Below are 24,021 nucleotides of genomic sequence, written 5' to 3' on the forward strand. Positions count from 1 at the left end.
ACTTTTGATGATGTACCACTGTTAATCTTTGGTGGTCATTAGTGATGAGAGAAAACTTTGTCAACAGTAGCCTGTTTATTCGAGAAACACCAGGTATAGTTCTTAGTGTTAAAGCGCTCACTATCTTATCGTGTTCTATGACTACATTTTTACCTTTGCAGTCTTGTTGTTTTTACATATTGCTATTTAAACCCCTTTGTGGCGTAGAATGTTATACATACCGTCAGGATGAGCTGGTGGAAGGAAGCGGACAAAAGGGGTATGTGTTGCTCCCCAGCTGGATTGTTGGATGTTGTTACAGATCCCTGTGAATGATCGAAATCGTTCAATGGTGCAAGGAATAGGCTTTACGTGGGCGGGACAAATTTCCCAGATATCAGTACGAGAAGTGTCAATCAGAGGAAGACCATTGAGTATTTCATCATGTGTCAATTGAAATCTACAAGGAAGGAAAATATAAAATGGAAACTAAAATTTGTATTTGTTGGTAAACAAACAGAATTTATGACACTTGTCGAGCCTTTAGTCGAGACTGTCATTAGAGATATAAAGTTTGTCTTAAAGCTATATTTAGAAAACAGTATCTCACTGTCTACTTTTTATCTATTTATTGTAATTCCACAAAGGACTACAATTTTGAATTACGTGACAGCCTTATGAAAAATTCACAGTGCGAATAGCTACTGAAGGTTATATTATAGTCAGGAAAATTCAAAGTATGGACAGTTACTGAAGGTATGCAATGGTCATATTTATCTCTAAAATATCACATGTTTATTTTTCCCAAGAACCATTTTTACGACTAAACTAAGAATGGAGTGACTTATAAGAAACGTTGAATTAACAGAAATATATCCCTCATTAAATTTTAGTAATTTGGATGAAACCTGTACTAGTTACAATACAGTAATTTGAAAGGAACCCGGGTTAGAAATCAATGATTTGAGAAAGCTTGTTCTTTGTTATAGTACGATATTTTAGTAGCAGCTTGGGTCTTGTTACAAACTAGTGATTTAATAGCAACAAATTCTGTTTTCTTAAAATTTACATAGCTTAAACAAAATTGGGTATTTTCTATCACGTGTGTATCTGGAAAGAGCCTTACTGTTCTGCCAAAATCTGGGTAGTTTCTAGTACCACTTCCCCTGTAACGCTAATATCCGCTGGTTTTGGCTCTAGTGAGTTGAGAGTCCGAGGTGTCTTGTAGCCTGAAAACAATTATATAATGAAAATAAATAGTGAAAGAAATAAAAAAGACTGTTAGATTGAGAGTTAGGTTTACTTCTATTGAAAATATACTTCATAATTAAGATCGAGTCATCGCACGAACTCTAATCTGTGAATTCGAACGTCCAGGACTTCCGGCACGTTGCTGCAAAACCGCCTTGTTCTTGAGTACTGTAGGCGTGTGATAAAAATAACGGTATTTCTAATATTCAATTAGAATAGTTTAAGAGTTGGTTGTAGTTGATACTGATTATCCGTCTAGCCTATAAGTTTCAAATTGAGGACGAATAACACAGATAACTCCTGTCTAGCTTTTAGCAGTGCGACAATAATCGAAACACAAAATGATTTAAACGTTTTGAAAACTATGGTTAAGCTCAGCATATACACCAGCTCTGCTATGAACTTTCCACAAGGTCAGACTTCTTCGTTGTTACATTTCTTCCAAACAACTTTGCATAAACCAGTTAATATCTTACGTCTACAAGAACTTGCTTAAGCATACCAACAAAGCAAAAATTCCTTGAAGCTACGTCAGAAGACTTGACAATACGTCGTCGGATAGAATTGTTGCTGGTACGGTCTTCTCGGCAGACTTTTTTCACTAAAACAGTCATTGATTGATGACTATGACAGGAAGTTTGATAATATGTTCTTTTCCTCTAGAAAAATATCTCTTTTTAGTTACTAACTTTCTACTGTTTTAATACAGTTATGGAAGATAAATACTATATTCAAATACGATTTATTTTTGTCTCGTCCAATAACAAAGCAATGTTTCGTACCTGTCTTCTTCCTCACCATTCTTATAAAACTTTCGTTAAATAATCTATTTTTCGTGTTCCAAAATATATTATGAAGGATTTCCTATACTCTATTTAGGGCAAGTAATTCCGTTTTGTGCCCACTTCCAGATTATAATTATGATATCTCTCATTCCAAGTAACGTTTGAGTAATAAAACATTTTGATTTTATTTCGTGCTGTGCCATACGTATGTTTCCAACATGTGTTCATTCATTTTATGTGCCATACGTATGTTTCCAACATGTGTTCATTCATTTTATGTGCCATACGTATGTTTCCAACATGTGTTCATTCATTTTACACCCAAAAACTATCCTTATAAAATATTAGATGTAAAAAGTTGTTGTTTTTTAACGCAAAGCTACAGAACAAACTATTTGTGTTGAGTCCACGAGGGAGCATTGTAAGTTCGGAAACTTACCGCTGACCCACTAAAAGACTGTTTAAAAACAATAAAGAAAGAATTACGTTACACTACCATTAAAATTAAGTTCGGTAAACATATTAAGCGTTATCTCACGCTTGTTTTCACCTTGCGCAAAACAACATTTAAGACTGTATGTTCTTGAATACGTGTTGTATTGTTGTACTTACACACCTAGTAAAAATATTGCTTAATAAGTTTATATTATACATTCATATCTGTAGCTAAAATAATTTTAGAACATTTTCTTTTTTGATAAGTTATTTCTAATGTGATGTTTTTAAATAAATTTATACGAATTTACAATGCTAAAATCATAGGCTCAATTTCCCTCGGTAGACTCAGCAGATAGTCCGATGAGGCTTTGCTATAAAAACACACACACACACACACTTAAGACAGTGGATTCTTATCTACAGCGTTTAATTTGTAGGCAAAGTTATGTATCCATAGCCGGTGTAATACTGATAAATAAATTATTTTAGATTTGTGTGTAACTCTATTGGTGTCATAATGTTGCTTTGGAAAATTTTCACATAAAATTATGAGCCCACTGCTAAACTAGTACTAGCATTAAATAATTAAAACATATATTTTAAAAACAATGTTGTTCAGATAAAATATAAATCTTCTAAGATAAAACATGTATGTTTACTCGATGAAAACTGTGCTCTTGTATCAGATGAATGTAGTTATAGAGATAATAACGAGGCACTGACCTTTACGCCGTTTTGCTTCAGCTAAAGCCAAGTTGATATCACTGTATCGTATGCAAATCTCTCCTGCTGGCCTATTATTGTCTATGGGACTGTAAAAACTAGAAATATTAAACAATATAAACTTTTTTGTGACCAAACCTTATCAAATAGCATCTTGATTTTTTTTTAAATTCTCACTCTATTTTAAAAGCGATAAAATATATAACAATAAAAATGAGACTTACTCTGGTCCAATCAGATTGAAGAAGCCTCTGTGAGAGGGAGCAGGAGATTTTCTAATGCCATCAGCGAAAACTCTTCGCAATATAAGAGCGCACCCTGATGAGCCTCCAAATGCATATATATCACGTGGTACAAATGGAACACTGTTTATTTCACAAACAGCATGTGTTGCAGACAGCATCAAAAGTATGATGGTTATTTGGCACCTGAAATGAATATAAAGACATTTGGTTATGAATAATACAAAAAAATTAAAACAGAAAATAAGAAAGAAACACACACTTGAAAGTTTTAGGCTAATTAACAGAAACTAAAACTGAAGAACAAATAAACAAATACTAAAAATACGACAATCGAAAAAATAAACAATCCAGTGAATTAAATTAAATTAAATAAATAAGTTAAATATTGACATGAATTAGAAAACGATGAAATAAGGGGAAAAGTATATGGAAGATTCCACCTATCGATTCTACTCTGCATAATTACAGATCTTGCCCCATCGAGTCATCATGGGGTAAACTTTAAACCAGACTTCTTGTAACGCATTTACCGTTGTATATTTATTTTAATACCGATGTCTGTTTCAGTTTGATGCACATGACGTATATCGTTGGATGTGTATCGTGTAAGTCCTGCCTGTTCTCTAAATTTGTAGAAAATTCTTGAGAGTAAGAATCAATAATATTTGTTTTATTAAAACGCTAGCGTGGCCTCGGCAGCTATAATTGTGATTAACGCTTATTAATCTGAAAACTATAGAATTTGACCAGGAATGTTTATAAAGTTTGAACGTTACAAACCGTTTAATTTCAGTAAATTAACTTCGGACATTAGTATCTCTACGAGGACATTAAACATCTTCGTCGGTAAAAAGTCAACTTATAAGCAGTGTGAGGCCAACCAAGTTAGCTCGCTTAAGCGAGGTGTAATAATATCAACTCAGAACTATTTTGCTCGTCGTGGACTTAAATCGTCAATAAAATATTAAGTTCTAAACTGGATATAAGACTCAGTATTGTCTGTTAGTTTGTAATAACTGTTACTATAAATTGTATTGTTGTTTGTATATTGAAATATATTTCTATTAAGAAAGAAAATTATATGCATCAGTCTTGTCGGCAAATATAAATTTGATAAATATCAGCATTCAATTAACTTCTAAATTAAAATTAAAATTTCTGGCTGTTTGAAATCTTAATACATTTATATAAGTGACGTAATAAATCGGAGACTCGTCCGAGTTTAATTATAGTACGTAACACTTCTACATTGTTTCACAGCTTTGTGCTTTCCAATAAACAAAACAAACAAATTACAGAGAAAAATGATACGCTTCCTATTGAGATGTGTACAATATCTTTCTGCTCCATTGTTAAATCTAGTTAGGCTTAGGGTCCTCAAATACAATTTTTAACTTTTATGGACATCTATTTCCATTTTTGTCTATTTCTGCACTTCACCTATCCCATGTTACAATTGAATATACAACTTATAGTGTATATCTAATATTTCTTAACTTACTGATTATAAAATGGAAAAAATGTGTTGTTAGTTAACAGTTTTTGAGTCAGCAAAACATAATATTACATTTTAAGGAAAGCACATTATTTCTAGATAACTTGTTCAACTGAAACTAAGTGATAGCTAGACTATAAATAGTCTAGCTGATATGTTTTTGAAATTCAGTACTGCAGAATAGAAAATTACTTCTTCAAGCACATCTGTGACAATGACATTGTACATTTATAAAGGTATAGCTAGAACAGATCATATCAAAATACCGATGCGACAATTATCAAAATAATAAATCCCGAATAGTTTATTTCAATGGAGTTTTATATTTAAATTTTACCATGGGTATTGAAAACACAAACTGCAGAGTATCTATTATCTTAGATAAAATTAATTATTTATTTTTAAACGTAATCGTATTATCTTTATTAGCAACTTTAAGGAAATTATAAATTTCGAGTAGTAAAACTGAAAATGTACAAGAGATTCTAGCTAAAGGAAGGTGTTTGATTAGTTAATGAAAGCAAAGCGTTTGATTAGTTAATGAAAGACGAAGCTACATACTATTTCCGAATATATCAATCAACTGCACAATAGTTACACATTATCACCATAAATCATTAGTTTACACATTATCACTATAAATTATTAGTTTTTAAACCTCGTCATAGCGGTAGATAACTAACTCTAAATAGGCGGTGGTGAAACTATCTTTAAAAACTATCAGTATTCATCCTTGCACGATCCTATACCCTCGTAGTGGTCTAGGTAGTATTAGTTGTTCAGAAAGTTATTCACGTACAAAGAATACTCGGTAGCAGTTTCCGAAAACGGTAAGTACGTCTGTCACCTGGTACAACAAAAAGAACCGGTACTGAGTTCAATTTCTGAAAATAAATTCTTGTTTGCTTATACCAGTTGTACCAGTTTTTACACTCACTCCGCCATGCATTAAAGGTTTTTGAAAGTATAAATATGAAATTATGTTTAAAACACATTAGTCACATTGCTATACACAGTTAAGCAAGCTTTTATATATCTTATACAGCAATTAGCAACCTTATTTTCAGGTCGTCATGGTTGATTTCATAAACAATAAATACAATAAGTCTTGTCCGATATTTTCTTTCCCATGTTATCACTATGTCAACGTCAAACGTTCACTTTGTAACTTTCTGTTTGAATCATGAAGGGAAGTGAACAAGAAATATCTACTAGAGATTGTTGAAACTGAAAATTATCACAATATTTTGTGTTAGACATACAGAGTAATCCAGGTGCGTGTTGACAAGCTGATACTATGAAGCTGTGTTTCAGCTGTACGTGTACCCCTATATGGCTGTTCCATGACGGTCAAAACTGTCGTGATTGCAGATCAACTTAGCCAGTCACCAGTTTGGTGGTCTTTTAAGTATCTGGTTTGAACTACTTTATTTAAATTTAAAGGCTTATTACGCTTACGTTGTCAGGTCTTAACAAACAAGAAATGTTCCAGCTATTAGCTAAATCAAATGTTGTGATTCAGTATCTGAATTACTTTGTAACTTTTTGTTCCCTGGTGGGAAGCTAAACTTCGGTATTTTATTTTCGTGAAGGATGTAGCGTAATGAGTTTGTGCTAAAACTGACGACAAAGTAAGTTCTTAAGTCTCTACCGAAACAGATTCCTTTTGTTCTCAAACTCATTTTACATAACAATATCGTCACCATTACTTCCTCAAGAATTACTTGTACCAGTAACATAATAAGGTTATTGTGAATCAAACTACAATAAAAAGTAAATACACAAAAATATCAAAATATTGAACTTTCAAAATTGGTGTAAAAATACGTTTAAATTATTAGTACGAATAAGATTACTATTCTGTATTGTTATATTTAAGTATAAATAAAATGAACACTTTCGTTAACGCAGTCAAAGGATGTAAACATTTATTGTAGTTATTGCGCAATAACTCAGAAGTATAGTTTCTAATCATTGATCAAACAAACTGCTATTCACATGTTTATTAACTAATAAATAAATCGAAAGCAACTCATTTCCAAAGCACTGTTTGCCTATAGAACGTGGCCCGGCATAGCCAGGTGGTTAAGGTACTCGACTAGTAATCCGAGGGTCGCAGGTTCGAATACCCGTCACACTAAATATGCTCGCCCTTTCAGCCGTGGGGGCGTTATAACGTGATGGTCAATCCCACTATGCGTTGGTAAAAAGAGTAGCCCAAGGTTTGGCGGTAGGTGGTGATGACTAACTGCCTTCCCTCTAGTCTTACACTGCTAAATTAGGGACGGCTAGCCCAGATAGTCCTCGTGTAGCTTTGCGCGAAATTTAAAAAACAAACAAATCTACATAACGAGGCTACTTTATTACGTACATCCAACGTAGTTATTTTTAATAAAGACTGTATTTCCTTATAAGAAGGTGATAAAAGTGTATATACTCTCGTATACAAAGCGGCTGTTCCCAATATTCAAAGCGTGATTTCAAGAAGCATTGAATTTCCACATAAGGTTCCTACTACGAGCTTATCCAAGGGAACTATTTAGATAGACGTTGCTACTTTGTATAAAATAAAATCCTTTTTTGATAGAAAACTTCATTTTCTAGTTACACTGGATAAACTCGGAATATTTGGAAATGAAAAAAACTAATTTTTTATATTTGTTATCTTCTTACTATGTAAAACCAACAAACTCTTCTCTCTGAATGGCTGACTATCATGAACTCTGTAAACAAAAATAAACTGTTTTGAAAGACAAAATATTTTCGGATAAATAACTCATAAAGATGTGACCTCCTCCGCCATGGGAGAAATTATTGTTTTATAAACCATTACCTTCGTAGATAAGGAAAAAGGGTTCGTTTGTACATTCAAATTATTTCCATTATACTTTCTAATTACTAACTTATTTACATCCAGGAGAAATGTATGTGTTTTTCAAACATTTCTTTTCTGAGTAAAATGAAATTAATGAGAATTATATTTTTTTCCTTTTCTTAGTCTCAGAGAAACAATCGTTTCAGCAGATGTTACTTCTCAACAATAAAGGCAGAAAGTTCTTTTACCATTAACTTACAAAACTAGTGCTTCATGTATAAATTCTACTGATTGTTTTCCTTGCTATAAAGTAGTTATAAATTATGCTCCGAGTGTAATTTTAACACACGTCTACTTCATTTCTTATGAATAAACTCAACAGCGTCTGATTTAATTTTAAGGTAAGTTTAAAATATTAAAATGTATAAGATTATATACTATTTGGAGGCCCGGCTTGGCCAAGAGTGTTAAGGCGTTCGATTCGCAATGCGAGGGTCGCGGGTTCTAATCTCGTTCGTACCACATTATAACACCCTTTCAGCCGTGGAGGCGTTATAATGTTACGGTTAATCCCACTATTCGTTGGTAAAAGAGTAACCCAAGAGTTGGCGGTGGGTGGTGATGACTAGCTGCCTTCCCTCTATTCTTACACTGATAAATTAGGGACGGCTAGCACAGACAGCCCTCGAGTAGTTTTGCGCGAAAAACAAACAAATTTTATTTTGTAACATCTTGTAACGTAAGATTTGTCTTGAAACTGCAATTTTCGGTAATTTATGGATGATTTTGGAACATCACGAGTAGATACAATTAAAAAAAATTAAGTGTTGTTCTTGTTTTTTGTTTTGTTAAGTTTAATGCCACACAATGGGCTATTTCTGCCGCTCCCCGCAAGTATCGAAACCCGAATTATAGCGTAATCAATCATCGGACTTGCCTCTCAGATTCTGTGTCTACTTCAAACAGATTAAGACATTAATAAACAGGAGAAATGTATCAAAGTTCTATTGAAAAATATATTCACGTATTATTTGTACGAAATAAAACTACAGTAGTTTTCTCGATCACTAATAGTTTTACCTCAATCTATTATTTAGAGCAGTAACGTTCATTTCATGAAATATACTAACAGAATAAGAACTAATACAAACAAGTGGACTACAAAAAATGTGTCTGATCGAGTAAAAAAGAGCTCCTTGATGCGCGTTTTCCTCTTCAGCGTCTCAACAATAAGACTGAGGACTTGTAATTCTAAACATCCAGTTTCGATAGCCTGTTGTTGATGTTGGCCTTTAACAACAAACAAACAAACGAGATCATTATTTGTATATCTTATAAATATTCCGTACGAAATAATTTAAGGAAAAACTACTTGTCCAATAAGGAGGTCATATTCTTGTCTGGTGTTACTGTTACATCTGTGTGTCTTATTTAAATGAAATAAGGTCACCTACGTTTCCTCTTCTTGTATTAATAGTTTGTAACATACTTTCGGAAACTTATTAAGATAGTTTCGTTTGAGAAACTCGTGTAATTATCAAGAAAATAGACTTTCTTGAAACCGCTCCAGCTAATACGTAAAGAATTAATAAAAAAAAAACTACCATTTTGATAAGGAAGAATAGGTGATGACGTAACAAAACTCTGCTACGAAAGATATTATCAAACCAAGTCGAAAGTAGTATAAAAATTGTCATTGTTTTCTTTGCTTCAAAACAAAATGCTTTTGTCTCTTTTACTGAGAATACTGGTCTCTGTCGAGAAGATCTGGAGTCGAATACCAGCCACCGAAACGTAAGATAAAAACCAGTTATTAATTATCATAATTTTATTACTTTTAGGTGATATTACATGTTATTGCCCCTCGCTTGTACAGCGGTATGTCTCTGTATTTACAACGCTAAAATCAGGGTTTTGATTGTCTGCGGTGGGCTCAGCAGATAACCGGATGTGGCTCTGCTATAAGAAAACACACACATTATATATTATTAACTATGACAACAAATGACATCCAATCGCCGTAACACTATTATATTTTAATTTTTATATTATTTGAGAATTTTATTTGATGTCAGATGATTATATAACATGGAAATAGCCAGGAAGTAAAAAGGAGAGAAATTAGCATACGCATGCAACGGTGAAATACGGGTTATTAGGTAGAGGGGAAGAGGGCAAAATATTCTTAGAGCATTTTAGGTCAGTCACTTGTGGCCTACTGAAGACAGACTCAAAATGCTATTCTTGCACATTTCTGGGTTTAAACGCTCTATGATTTAACTAACGTATTGAACAGAAGTAAAGGCTTCTACAGTACAATAAACTCGTTTTATGGCTATACGAGAATGTGAAATATAAAAAAAGACAAATTACAACGTTCCAAAGAGTTTACTTATTTTCATCAAGTGTAAAGTAAAAGTGTTTGTTGGAAAGTTACTTTTGAAATGTTAACAGTTTAAGTGAACCAATCATAAAACAGCTTAAATACCATTGGTGAATATAAATACAGGAGGGATACAGGATATTTGTTTTTAAAGGTTTTGTATATCTTATTAATAAGGTATAATGATTTTCTCTATAACTTTATATCTCGGTACATATGACATTTTACTTCTTTCCTTCAACTGGTTCCTACCAGGTGACAAGCTTGTGTCTTTTCTCCCGTCTCTAGCCCGAAAACCGAACAAATAATCCAGCTGTAACCGGATTTCGCGCTTGCCTTCACATCCCACTGTTTCTTTCACAGCATTGCACACTACGTGAGAAGGATGAAAACGTAATAATTTTTTTTCTGACCATCCCTGGTAATTTATAGTCTCCAACAGTCAGGAAATTCTGAACCAAAATACCTACCAAGATAAAGCAAAGCGTTTATAATGCTTTTTTGCTTTTATTTTTGTAATATCAGGTTTTATAGAGCTAAATTATTTTACCGTAGATGCCTTTGACCTGTTCACGATAAGTGTCAGCACACAGTCCACTTGTTTTAAAATGATATATTCAAAACGAGTCAAACGCATGCACAAAAATTCATTTCATTAGTGTCTAAAGCTCTAAATATTTATCTTTCTTGTCACACCAAACATCCTCGCCCTTTCAACCGTGGGGACGTTGTAATGTCACGGTCAATCCCACTATTCGTTGGTAAAAGAGCAGCCCAAGAGCTGCCTTTCCTTTAGTCTTACACTGCTAAATTAGGGACAGCTAGATATGCCTTCGTGTAGCTTTGCGCGAAAATTCAAACCAAACCAAATCTTTCGTGTCAAAACTCCACTTTAGTGGATCAGTTACTCTTGAAACCAATTCCTAAAATGAATTATTCTTCTTTACTCCCTTTTCTACTCTACAATCTGCAAAACCTTCATTTCAAAAATCACACTTTATCAACGTCGGTTACCACAGTTGTGTCTAGAGTGTAACGGATTTGCTACATTAATTATAATACGTAACGTTGTAAATTGGGGATCGTGTCTAATACCTGCATTAGAGATAAAATTTGTTTTAAATTCTTAATTCAATTTATATTTATTAATACCAACAAGATTTCATTATGGCTGGTTATAAAAGTTTGTTGAATCGCACTTCCTAAAACAACTAGAAAAATATAACGAAACTGAATTCTTAAAATTACCAAAATTTTAAAATTAATGGTTTTGTTTGTTTGTTTTGGAATTTCGCACAAAGCTACTCGAGGGCTATCTGTGCTAGCCGTCCCTCATTTAGCAGTGTAAGACTAAATGGAAGACAGCTAGTCATCACCACCCACCGCCAACTCTTGAGCTACTCTTTTACCAACGAATAGTGGGATTGACCGTAACATTATACACCCCCACGGCTGGGAGGGCGAGCATGTTTAGCGCGACGCGGGCGTGAACCCGCGACCCTCGGATTACGAGTCGTACGCCTTACGCGCTTGGCCATGCCCGGCCTAAAATTAATGGTTAAAAATCAATGAGAAAAAAATGAACTCAAAAAATGTATTGTTGAGATATTTATTAGTCGATGATGATTTGTTGTCTGAGAATGCATCAGAGGGATACTCTAGTGTCTCAACTAGCCAACCAGAGTTGAGTGATAAAGATAAGTCAGAAATTCAGTTGAAACTCAAAGAAATTGATCTTGAACAAGCCCGTATCGAAGCGGGGAAAAAAAAGTAAACGTTTCGAGGCCGAGAAAAAAATTAGGCTGGAAGAAATGGAAATTAAACGCTACGCCTATCGACTAAGTCAAAGTGAGAATTTTGAACTGAATCGATATATTAAAGTACCATTATTTAATGAAAATAAAGTTGGTAAGTATTTCCAATAATTTGGAAAACTTACCCAAACCATGTAATGACCTAACAGAAAAATGGTCGTTATTATTATAGAGTGTTCTTACTGGTAAAACTCAAGAAGCTTATGCTGCACACTCTCCAAAAGGGTCTGGCATGACCAGGTGGTTAAGGTACTCGACTCGTAATCTGAGGGCCGCGGGTTCGAATCCCCGTCACACCAAGCATGCTTGCCATTTCAGCCGTGGGGGCGTTATAATGTCAATCTCACTATTCGTTGGTGAAAGAGTAGCCCAAGAGATGACGGTGGGTGGTTATGACTAGCTGCCTTCCCTCTAGTCTTACACTGCTAAATTGGGAACGGCTAGCGCAGATAGCCCTCGTGTAGCTTTGCGCGAAATTCAAAACAAATTAAACCTAACTCTCTAGAAGATTGCACCAATTATGATGAGGTTAAAGCAACTATCCTGAACAAATATAAATTATTACCGGAGGGTTGTCACAAAGGTTCCAAGATTATTGCAAGCAACAAAACTAAATTTTTGGAATTCGCCCAAGAGAAAAAAGTTTATTTTAATCGATGGTGTAATTCTATGTATATTGGTAGCAGTTTCGACAAATTAAGATAACTGTGTGTAATTGAAAAATTAAACGCTGTACAAATGACGACCTCCAAATTTATTTGGATGATAAGAAAGGTGAAACACTAGAGGAGGCAGCTTTTTCACTGATGATTTCACTTTAATACAAATAAAAAACTTTTCTTAAAGAGATATTCCTGCCATCTCGGTAAAAATTTGAACTTGTTCAATCCACTAATGTTGATGACTCTTATAGAAATCCAGGTCCTCTAGTTTGAAATCTTCAGACAGTCATGATAAAACTTTATCAAACCCATCAAAGTCTGTCTGTTATTTTTGTAAAAAGCCTTGTTATGTTATGTTCAAGTTTTGAAGTTTGAAAAGGAAAGGAGGCAACATCTAGTGTGTTTGTGTCCACATGTGGACGAAGTTTCATAAACTTACCCGATGTTGCTGATTTGGCCACTGATAAAAAGGCTGATGTAGTTAATGAGGAATTTAGACCTTTTGTGTTTGTTGGTTCTGTGTCTTTGACAAATGACACCGTTAATTTTATACCTATATGTACTCTACGTGATACTGGGGTGACTCAGTCATTATTGTTAAAAGGTGTATTGCCAATAAATTCTAGTTCTGCTACTGGCGAGTCTGTTATTATTTATGGTATTGAGGCTGGTTTTGTTAATGTTCCTCTTCATAGCATTTATTTAGCATCATATTTAGCTTTGGAACCAACTGTGGTTGAAGTAAGACCTACTTTGCCAATTAAGGGTGCATTGTTATTGTTTGAAAATTATTTGGCTGGGGTAAAAGTTGTGGCCAAATCCAAAATGGGTAGTGAGCCAACCGCTGTTTCATTAAATGATGTTGTTGTTGAGGGTAATACAAATTTCTTTCGTGTGCTGTGACTTGAACTCAGGCTAAGAAATTATAAACACATGTTCAGAGGACGACATTAAAGATTTGTCACAGACAATTTTCGGACTAGACATGGATCTTGTGAATGATTGTCCTACTGACAAAGCTTTGATGAGTAGCAATAATGGACATGAGGGATCTGGTTCACCTGATGAAGTTCACTTTGCTAAATGCAAACTAATCCATGAGGAAAAAGAGAATCCACAGATCTCTTCACTACTTAAATATGCACTCACAAAGAATGAATTGGCAAAGCACCAAGTGGTTGTTTTTGCAAAAATGGTGTGCTCATGAGAAAGTAGAGACAACCAAATGTACCACCTTGAGAGGACAGAGCTGTAGTTCATCAACTCGTTGATCCAGAAACATATCATCCGCAGATATTTATAGTTGCCCATAAACTTCCCACGAGAACTCAGCAAAATGTGTTACAGAATTATGACGCACTTTTTTTGGCCAAAATCAAGCAGGTAAGATGTTTATTACTTTTGTAAAACTTGTCATACATGTCAGTTGGCTGGAAAATCCAATAAGAAAATTTCTGTCACTCTCTTCAAATTTATCCCAACTTTCGAAGAACGTCTAAGATAACATTTGTGTTTAGGCACTTTAACGTGCTATATAATTTTGTAATCATAGGACAATTTGTATTAATTGTATTATTTACCGTAATGCGTTTTGAAATTATATATTTCTTTAACTATGTATTGTATTAAATAAATGTTTATCTTTATGTGTAATATGTTAGTTAAAAATTGTCTAACACCAATTTTTTTTTATTCTCTGAAGAGGGAGGTGTAATGGAATTGCCACATTAATTATAATACGTAACAAGAGCTTTAAATATTTGTCTTCTTTTTGTCAAAGTTCACACAGTAGATTCAATTACTTTAGAACAAACACCCTTTGACAAGTGAAATTATACTTCGTATCTGTGTAACACTGTGAAACTCTAAAAAACGCTCATCACGCTGTTTAATTTCACTTTCACTAACTTAGCGTTTTCTGACTTGACTTCACTTAACCTGCGTTCACTATACATATTGTCCAACTGAGACCTAGAACATTCTACAAACTTCAAGACGCTATGATGTAACAATACTCACACTTCGAGAAAAACCTAAAAGTTTCTGGAAAGATGACGTCAACAACACTACAAAAACTGAACGACACATAATGTCTGACTCTTATCGTGTCTCTCTCCAAGGGACGCTGAGGGTGCATGCCTAATGTTCTGGCAATCGGTCCAGTTACTCACCAGTTATAAATGGGCACACAGACTTTTGTCAAGTAATATTTTAGATATAGATTTTATGATTCGTCAGATTCGGCATCCAACACTTTAACTTCATATATATATGGTATTATAACAATAAATACAAATGTGGTATATGACAGCTATTCGGATAACAGTCATACAGAATTTATTTAATTAAAACAAATACAAATGTTTTATACTTTATCATAAGATGCTCGTTAATAATAATAAAAGGGCGTTATAATGTTACGATCAATCCAACTATTTGTTGGTAAAAGAGTAGCCCAAGAGTTGTTGGTGGGTGGTGATGACTAGCCGCCTTTCCTCTAGTCTTACACTGCTAAATTAGGGACGGCTAGCACAGAGATAGCCCTCATGTAGCTTTGAGCGAAATTCAAAACAAACAATAATAATAAAAAACTTTTAATGGGTTTTAATACATAGATTTAGAAAATTATAAAACAAAATACGATAAATATTTAATATAAATGATCATGATGAAACAATAAGTAACTTCCTTTAATAATTGTGACACATTTTGTGTCTTATCCTCGTATATAAGACGATACTTTGTGAAGTTTTATGTATGGTCAGCACATGTCCATTAAATCATGAAATCTAGTTCAAGACTGTCATTTATTATTTAATATTATATGGAATATGATAAGTATCGCCATATCAAAAGTTGGTTGCTACTTACCAGAGAATAAAATCCATCTTTAAAATCATCTGATACCAATTTTCTTTTGAAAATCTTTCGTAAGTTGAACAGTACGTCTGCTTCTCTCAAGAACTTATAAACTTAAACTTCACAGTCTTACAGTTGGTTTGTCTACTTTTTCTACTCACTTAATTCAACAAGGCATGGTATCTGAAAGACCAGCTTCAGGGTAGGGTTTCTTTCTAAATATACTCAAAACTGGAGCAGTGTTTAGTAAGACACAAACACTGTAGTCAGAGTTGATATTCTACTAATTTTACCTTGCACTTTATGGTACTTTTGTATTACTGGCTCAATAAGGGTTTAGTTGAGTGGTGATTGGTTTACTTACTTTTTTCAACTCCTGGCTACAGTAGCTAATATCGAGTGTTACCGGTAAAGTGAATAACCAATCGTTAAGTGCTGGGATAACGTCATAAATTTCATAGTTATTGTAATTCTTTCAATCACCTCGACATCCTTCAAATGATAAATCAGTAGTTTCATTATATTGCAGTGCAAACTGGGATTGATCAACGAAGAACATTTCCTGAATGCATTATTGTGATACCATGACTCCATTGTACAAAAAACCAGTCTAATTTTGTAATCTTGACGTATTCCTCAGTACAGAATACTTGGCATTATATGACCAATGACCTGTAGTGGTTCATTACTTAAAATACAGTTCGTGTAAATGACGCATTAATATAAATATCGGCATTAACTAAAACGCAAGAACCTCAGTAAATGAGGATTTTACGTGTTTACAAGTCACCACACATCAAGCAGACAGACAAACCTACACTTCGAACTAAGACATCCTCTCTGGATACAAATATTCCTTTATAAACAAAACACGTCATTCTCCAGCGGCGAACTCATAACGGCTTTCCTTAAACAATGTTCGTTATTATTACGAAACAAATATTACCTATTTATGTTTCATAGTACACGCAAAAACTGGCCGTTTTATGCCACACCTGTAAGTACACAAGGAGAGTTCTGCTTTAGAACAGGTCTCAGATTATCTAGAGTGGTTCTTCAAGATGCATGTTCTGTAATCCTAAAAGGCAAGTTCGTTGGTCAGTAATGTGATACTTCTTTCAGATTCCTTAAATATAACGTAATATATATTATGTGTTATGTCGGATATTGAGTCAATAATCTCATTCTGAGTTTCTCATAAGGCTCTAATTTCCCAAATATCAAATCTCACGTTGCAGCTTCGTATATTCATATTATTTTTATTTCAAAAAAGTCGTAATTTGGGTATTTGTTTGTTTGTTTGTTTGTTTTTCAATTTCACGCAAAACTACTCTAGGGCTATCTGCGCTAGCCGTCCTAATACTAGAGGAAAGGCAGCTAGTCATCACCACCCACCACCAACTCTTGGGCTACTCTTTTACCAACGAATAGTGGGATTCACCATCACTTTGTAACGTCGCTACGGCTAACAGGGTGAGCGTGTTTGGTGCGACGATGATTCGAACCTACGACCCTCAGATTACGAATTGAACGCCTTAACCTACCCGGCCATGCCGAGCCAATGGTTTGGGGGAAATAACTGTTTTTCCTCGATGTTCTTTATCGACAAGAATTAGGTCTTAAGTCAGTTATACTTTTTGTTTATTGTTCTTATTTCTCAGAGATCAAATCTTTGTTATACCATTACATCCTACAGGTTTGTTTGTGTGTGTAAGTAATTATTTAAATAAAGAAATGTGTTTTCTGCTCGAGTTTAAGTAACATACAAATGAATTTCAGTTGTGATTTCATTCATACAGTTCCAAATAATTATGACTTCTATTTCTCTTCTCAGATCCTAACCTGATGTCATGCTTGTCTAGCTTGTTAACTCAATAATAACATGTCCTTCTGGTGGCTCAGCTGTAAAGTTCAAAGCTTTTGGTGCTTAAATTCAAAGTCATATTTCTTGTTGGGCATTGCGCAGACAGATAATTGCGCAACTTTGGCCTTAAACAAATCAAGCCAGCAGAGATAGATCAGGAAGCTTTATTTGAAGTGTTTCTAGCTTCAACACTTTAATTTTTAATACTTTAAGGCCTTTTTTATATAATATTCAGCTATACTAAAAAGTATCGTGAAGAATAAAATAATTCTAACTGATTAAGGAAGTATTAATTGTGTTTGTTTTGTTTTGGAATTTCGCACAAAGCTACTCGAGGGCTATCTGTGTTAGCCGTCCCTAATTTAGCAGTGTAAGACTAGAGGGAAGGCAGCTAGTCATCACCACCCACCGCAAACTTTTGGGCTACTCTTTTACCAACGAATAGTGGGATTGTCCGTCACATTATAACGCACCCACGGCTGGGAGGGCGAGCATGTTTGGCGCGACGCGGATGCAAATTAATTGTGAATAAAGCTGTAAGTGGCTGCTTTCATGACAGTAGTTGTTTTAGAAATATTATTTTCGACAATATTTGTTTATTTAGGACTCTGCAGACGTTCTTGACGTTTTTAATGAATGAAAGTGTAGTATTAATATATATTTTTGTCAAACTTGTCATTTTGAAATAACAAATATTTTATGTTATGTCTCACATGTGGAATTTTTAAATGTCTTCATTTTATACTGATAAAATCGTTTCTGTTCCTGTTTCTTTAAAAACAACATAATTGATAATTTATCTCTAGCCATTAACTGAGAGGCCTGTAGTTACTGCCAGCTTTATCTGTCCTTTTGTGACTAGATTATGACAGTTTTAATTGGATCAAAAGTGAAAGTAAGCTAATCAGTACAATAGTTGTATTGTAGCATACTGTGCTAGGTTTTGTTCTAAATGATTTCTGTCTTTTCATTGTATCTACTGTTTTATTATAAATACTTTAACTTTATCCATACGAACTCTAGTTATAACATATTCACACCGTTTTCATTTTGTTGTTTTGCTTTACTGACTTGTCAACAATGATCTCGAGCGATTTGTTAAAACGCTATCTTCACCTTCATACAAGATAACTGTTGGTGACAGAGCTGGATGACGAATGTTAAGCCCTCTCACGGAGTATAAATTAAATTACTGTAAAAATTGAAGTGAAATATATCATTAAGAACTGATTAACCCTGTGTTTCTCAACACCCTTCTCACTGTCAGCACGTATAGAATTCCCAAAGGAGAAAGAAGATTTTTTAAACCTGTCTTCATTAAAACCCCAGATTAAATATAACATATTAAAATGAATTTCCAGTGAACATGAAACTGCATAAAAATTTAAGTTAAAGCAAACAGTACGCGAGTGCAATGTGAAGGTTCAGTAACTGTTTAGTTTTGAACTGGCGAAGAAATCTTGTAATATCTGTTGCTGTAATACTTGTGTGTAGTGTTTTGAATATAGTGAGAAGGTACTTGAAGACTATCTAGATTACTTGTCCCTCATTTTGAAGTGATACACTAGAGGGAAGAGAGGTTACTGTAATCGAAAAGTGGGATTGTTTATGACTATATAACGCTCCACATGACTAAAAGAGCGAGCATGTTTAATTATACGTGATTCTAACGACAGGTAGATAGCAAGTCAAGCGCCATATTGTACGACAATATAATGTGTATAGATTTTACTCATAATGTACATAGGGCACGTCCACACCAACAGTATGTTTCATATTAAATTTAGTTTACAATCTTGCCGTTTTCTTGCACAATTTAATTAAAAGTCGAAGAAAGACGTATTAAAAGTGCTTCTTATTTTTTCAGTGTCGTACGTGATAGCTTATAATGTTAAAATTATAGATTGGATACCCACAGTGGGTTCAGCACATATAGCCCAGTGTGTTGCTTTACTTTGAAACAGTCAAAGGATTAAAAAATAATAATAATAAACTCGAACATTCTATGCTTAGCCCTAAAGAAGTAAGAAAGGATATGGTAACTAATTGTAATGCAATGGTGTCTTGAAATAATCGTATAACATTGACAGTTAACAAACAAACTATAAAGGAAGTAGGAAGAGGTTTAAATAGTACCTTACCCTCCCAGGTCAAGCACAGTAAGATCTAAAGACTGATCAAGACAAGGCTTTCTACTACCAGAAACGGCTATTGCACTTTGTATATTCACAAAAATGTATTATATTAACAGTGTCAGTGATTCATGTGCAAAAGAATAAAGATAATACAATATAAATGACAAAACTTTAAGTATACACGCAGAATAAATTAAACTGGAAATAAAAGTCACTTTAATTGTTGAATATTAAACTGTTGAGTATTTCAGCTGCTACGACAGCTCTTATGTCGGATTTTTTTTCAGCAAATTTGAGTAATTTTTTAAAACAAGCAACAAATACTGTTTTTTCTCTGAGCCAAACTTATAGTAGTACACAAAATGAAGAAATATATACAAAACATGAAACAATAACTCGTCCGTGGCACTATGTTACCGATCGGCTTGGACGAGTTATCTCGCCTACGGTATTGAACAGGTTAAATCATAAGCTAAAAAAACGTAGTATAAGTTTTAATTTGGAATATTTCTTTAAACATTTAATGGAAGTATAAATATTCCGCTGATCTAAATAACGAGAAACCGGATGGAGACAATAACAGGTTTCCATTTTTAACACTTACTGGCTCCTAAGGAATGTCGAAACATGGCACGTTCGAATTCTACCGCTCACTATTGTCAATTTTGTGCCTAGTTTTTATACTTCTACCAAAAAGGTACAACTTTAAAGCGATATTTTTGGGACTACAGTAGCTAGTATGTAAGCTGTTCTGAGTTAGTTAATTTTTATTTTAATAAATCGTATGTTTATGGCAACATGTTTATATCATTTTCTTTCTTCTCGAATAAAACTAGAATACAAAATAAAGTTTAACCCTCACATGTGGCGTTGAGATATGAAGTAACTATTATAGACTACTGTATCAGTCGCCAGATAGTAAACAAGATAGTATGTTAGATAATGTGCAATTACATAGAAAATTAATGTAACTAGCATTAAATAAGCATTGTTATATCGTACTGTAACATGACAGAAAATTTTTACTTTAAACTTGCTAATACTTTTATATTAAACCACATTTTACACATAACACCTAAATGTACGTTTCAATTTTTGCAGGTATGCCTTATGAAGTTACGTAACACACGAATGTGTTTGTTAGTTTGGGTTGGTTTGTTTCGAATTTCGAGCAATGCCGTCCCTAATTTAGCAGTATAACACTAGAGGGAAGGCAGCTAGTCATCACTACCCAACTCTTGGGCTACTCTTTTACTAACGAATAGTGGAATTGACCGTTACTTTATAACGCCTTCACGACTGAAAGATCGAGCATCTTGTCATTTGTCAGTTTTATAATAATGTATTTTCTGGTGGTGTATTGTGCATGGGCCTGTTAAACGTTTCTAAGAGTGTATTTTTGTATAACGGAAAACGTTGTACATATAGGTATTTGTTTGTAGGTTTGTAATAATGTATTGTAATTCACTAAAAAATACTAGTGTATTTGCCAATTTGCTGAAAAGGTTTTCGCAGGTCATAGAACATGTGTTTGTGTTTTTGCAAGGAATATATTTTCTTCTAGTAATGTAATAAATGGGTCTTCGAGTTTTATTCAAATATAATTTAAGGTAATATAACATAAGAAGGTTTTTTTTTCGAATGTGTTTGTTTGTTTTATAGAAAAGTTTCGGGAGACATGTTTAAAAACAGTGATGTGTTTGTTTTATAGAAATGTCAATTTTACGGAAGTATTAAGAAAATTAATATTTTCTTAAATAATCGTGAACCCCTCTTGGGAATAAATGGTATTACATATTTCAGTATAAGGTGTTTATGTCTCACATTTATTTTGAATCATAACATATTTCTAAATCAAACTTAACTTGTTTGGTAACATTAGTTCCTGTACACATTTATTTATCTTTACTTTTGTCGAAAGCTACTGTAAGTACTTTCTTTCAATCACCATTTGATGGTTTCTGTTAAGATTAACATAACTTTTCTTAAAAAATTAGTTGTTTAAATATAAAGCTATCCGAGGTAATACATACCCTCAAATACAAAATAGGGAATTATTTAGCTTCTTACTCGATTTATTTTTTATCACAAAATGAAACCTTTTGACTGGTGGCTATTTAGTTTTAGAAATAACGTTCAAACACACTATGCAATCCAATTCAAGTCTGATGTTTTAACCCACTCACCAAACAATCCAACTCCAATCAGAAGTTTTAACAAACAAAAGGATCCAACTTAAATGTTGAGTTTTCACATTTATTAAACAATCCTAAAACGAGAGATATCCAAGACAAATAATATTCGCTTTATGAAATAGATCACACGTTAATAAATAATGTGTTACCGAATCCATGACTTTTCTTTTTTTACTGAAATAGGCCAAGCATCTGAGCCAATGTTTGTTGTTTTAAATTATTTCTTCTGACTTTTCATGGATCTTCGCTTGGCACTGTCACGTTTATCATCAAAACGGCAAGCGTAATTTTAATCAGCTCTCATATTAAATAACCCTATAATAAAGTATAAAAACACAATTTAAACTTTATAAGTACTGTGGCTACCCATTTCTAAACTAATTCTGCCTTGCTTCGACAATAAAATAATTATATTTTACCCAGTACAAAACACTTAAAAGTGAGTTATTTTATTCTATGGCTTAGTCATTATGATTAATGGATTTTATATCCGCACCTAAAGATGCAGTTTAAATTATCCTACTCTATCTCTCTATTTTATAACTTTAAAGATTTATAGCTCTTACATTTACAGTTAATTACATGTTCAGTTTTTATGAATTACATGTTATATACTGTAATATGACTCTATGTATCAGCATAGAGGACTAAAATATAAATCAAACACATGTAGTTGTTCAACTAGATAAAAGGTAAATATAACTTACATACGTATTCGATTACTCGATCCTTCAAGGAAACTCTCATATCACAGAATATAGAGACGAAATCTTCGAAATAGACATGATATTCTACAGTAAAGATATTTAACTAAAGGAACTTCAAATTACTTTATACGGTAAACTATTTATGGATTAAACCTTTCCCAAATAAAAGTGGCTACTTAAAACAAAAAATATAGTTCAAAACTTGTAAACAGTATTTTCTTATATAAGTGCATAAGTAACGAGTTACAATCTATTTAGACAGAAACAAACAAATATTATCGTTTGTTATATTAAACAAGAAAGAGGGAGAAACTCGTTGTAGGAATTAATAAAATTATCTTACTGATCGTGATGCCATGGCTTAGGTTACTCTTTTACCAACGAATAGTGGGATTGACCTCCACAATATAACGCCCCCACCGTTGAAACGATGAGCATGCTTGATGGGACGAAGATTCAAAAACTCGACCCTCAGATTACGAGTCAAGTGCTTTACTCACCTAGTCATGCCGACCTTTTTTTTAATGTAGGAATGAAACATTTTTCATATTTTTAGTACAACTACAGATATCACAAATTTTATCAGAGTTAAAAATAATACTTTCTCTTCATTTTTTTAAACCTAATTACTGATGGACAGTTTTAGATAATTGTTGATAAAAGTAAAATGTGTTTAAAGTTTGCAACATCAAACTGAACGATTAAGTGAATAAATAGATTCACTTAAATAGTATAAAAAAGCCTAGAAGCTGAAACCTAAAACACCCAATAATACAACAAAACTACTCAATGTTTTCACTTCATAAATAAATGAAGTAAAAAACCAAATGTTTTTTAATAGTAGAATAGCGTAAATATACTTTATCTTGTTTGCTTTTATCATATTTATTGTTTATAATTTGTTTTTAGCACAGATTCTGAGAAAATTACCACTCTATTTAATTTACTGCGATACTAGGTTCTCCGGTAAATACACATACTAGCTCAAACTTGTTTTACAACACTTAGGGAACAGGAAGTAAAGTACTCCGAGTAACTTGTGATGAAACACTTGCTGTCCTGAGTATGCACAGAAACTGCTTCAAGTAGCTTGTTTGAAAACACTTAAGAGTTCCAAGTACGCACAAGAACTAGAAAACCACACCCTCAAGTATCTTACTGTGAAACAGTTAGGTTCCAGGGTATCCATAGAAATTGTTCTGAGTAACTTGTTGGTATCTTAAATGTTTCATTCCTGTGATGAATTTGGCTGAATTATTGTAAAACTTAAAGCTTATTTAACTTATTGTCAACTCGTAATGAGTATCATGTCTCTCACTGTTACTGGTATAAGATCCAGGCTATCCACAATGTTTGATACAAATAATCTATCTAAAAAGAGGGAGCACTGATATCCAAATTACCGAAAGTGTTTGCCTTGTCTTGCATGTTCTAAACTTGAAGAAATACTCAATTACAGATGTGTGAAAATCATTTACCTGGGTGTTTATTCGTAGCCGTATTAATCAAGTATTATCTCAAACGCTACTCCAAATACTTGCATATAGCTGTAATCGCCTTCCTTTCATGTTACCCTTTGCAAGTGCAAAGATAATTAAACTACCAGGTCACGTGATTTAATAAGCTGTGTGCTTTTTTGATCAAGTAGTTCTTGTTCTAGTCAACAATCTC

General features: G+C 33.5%; 1 protein-coding gene across 1 annotated transcript in view; it reads right to left on the reverse strand.

Moving 5' to 3' along the window:
• The window catches only part of LOC143234088 (peroxidase-like), a 68,236-nt gene extending 64,642 nt beyond the window's left edge, over positions 1–3,594 (reverse strand). The window contains exons 1-4 of the mRNA XM_076471143.1: positions 3,401–3,594; positions 3,177–3,274; positions 1,106–1,208; positions 222–439 (exon numbers count right to left, since the gene is read on the reverse strand). Of these exons, the coding sequence (XP_076327258.1) occupies positions 222–439; positions 1,106–1,208; positions 3,177–3,274; positions 3,401–3,579 (598 nt within the window). The 5' untranslated portion in view covers positions 3,580–3,594. The remainder of the gene's footprint in view (positions 1–221; positions 440–1,105; positions 1,209–3,176; positions 3,275–3,400) is intronic.
• Between the last annotated feature and the right edge of the window lie 20,427 nt (positions 3,595–24,021).

This window comes from Tachypleus tridentatus, chromosome 12, assembly GCF_004210375.1.
Source record: "Tachypleus tridentatus isolate NWPU-2018 chromosome 12, ASM421037v1, whole genome shotgun sequence".
NCBI classification, from domain to species: Eukaryota; Metazoa; Arthropoda; class Merostomata; order Xiphosura; family Limulidae; genus Tachypleus; species Tachypleus tridentatus.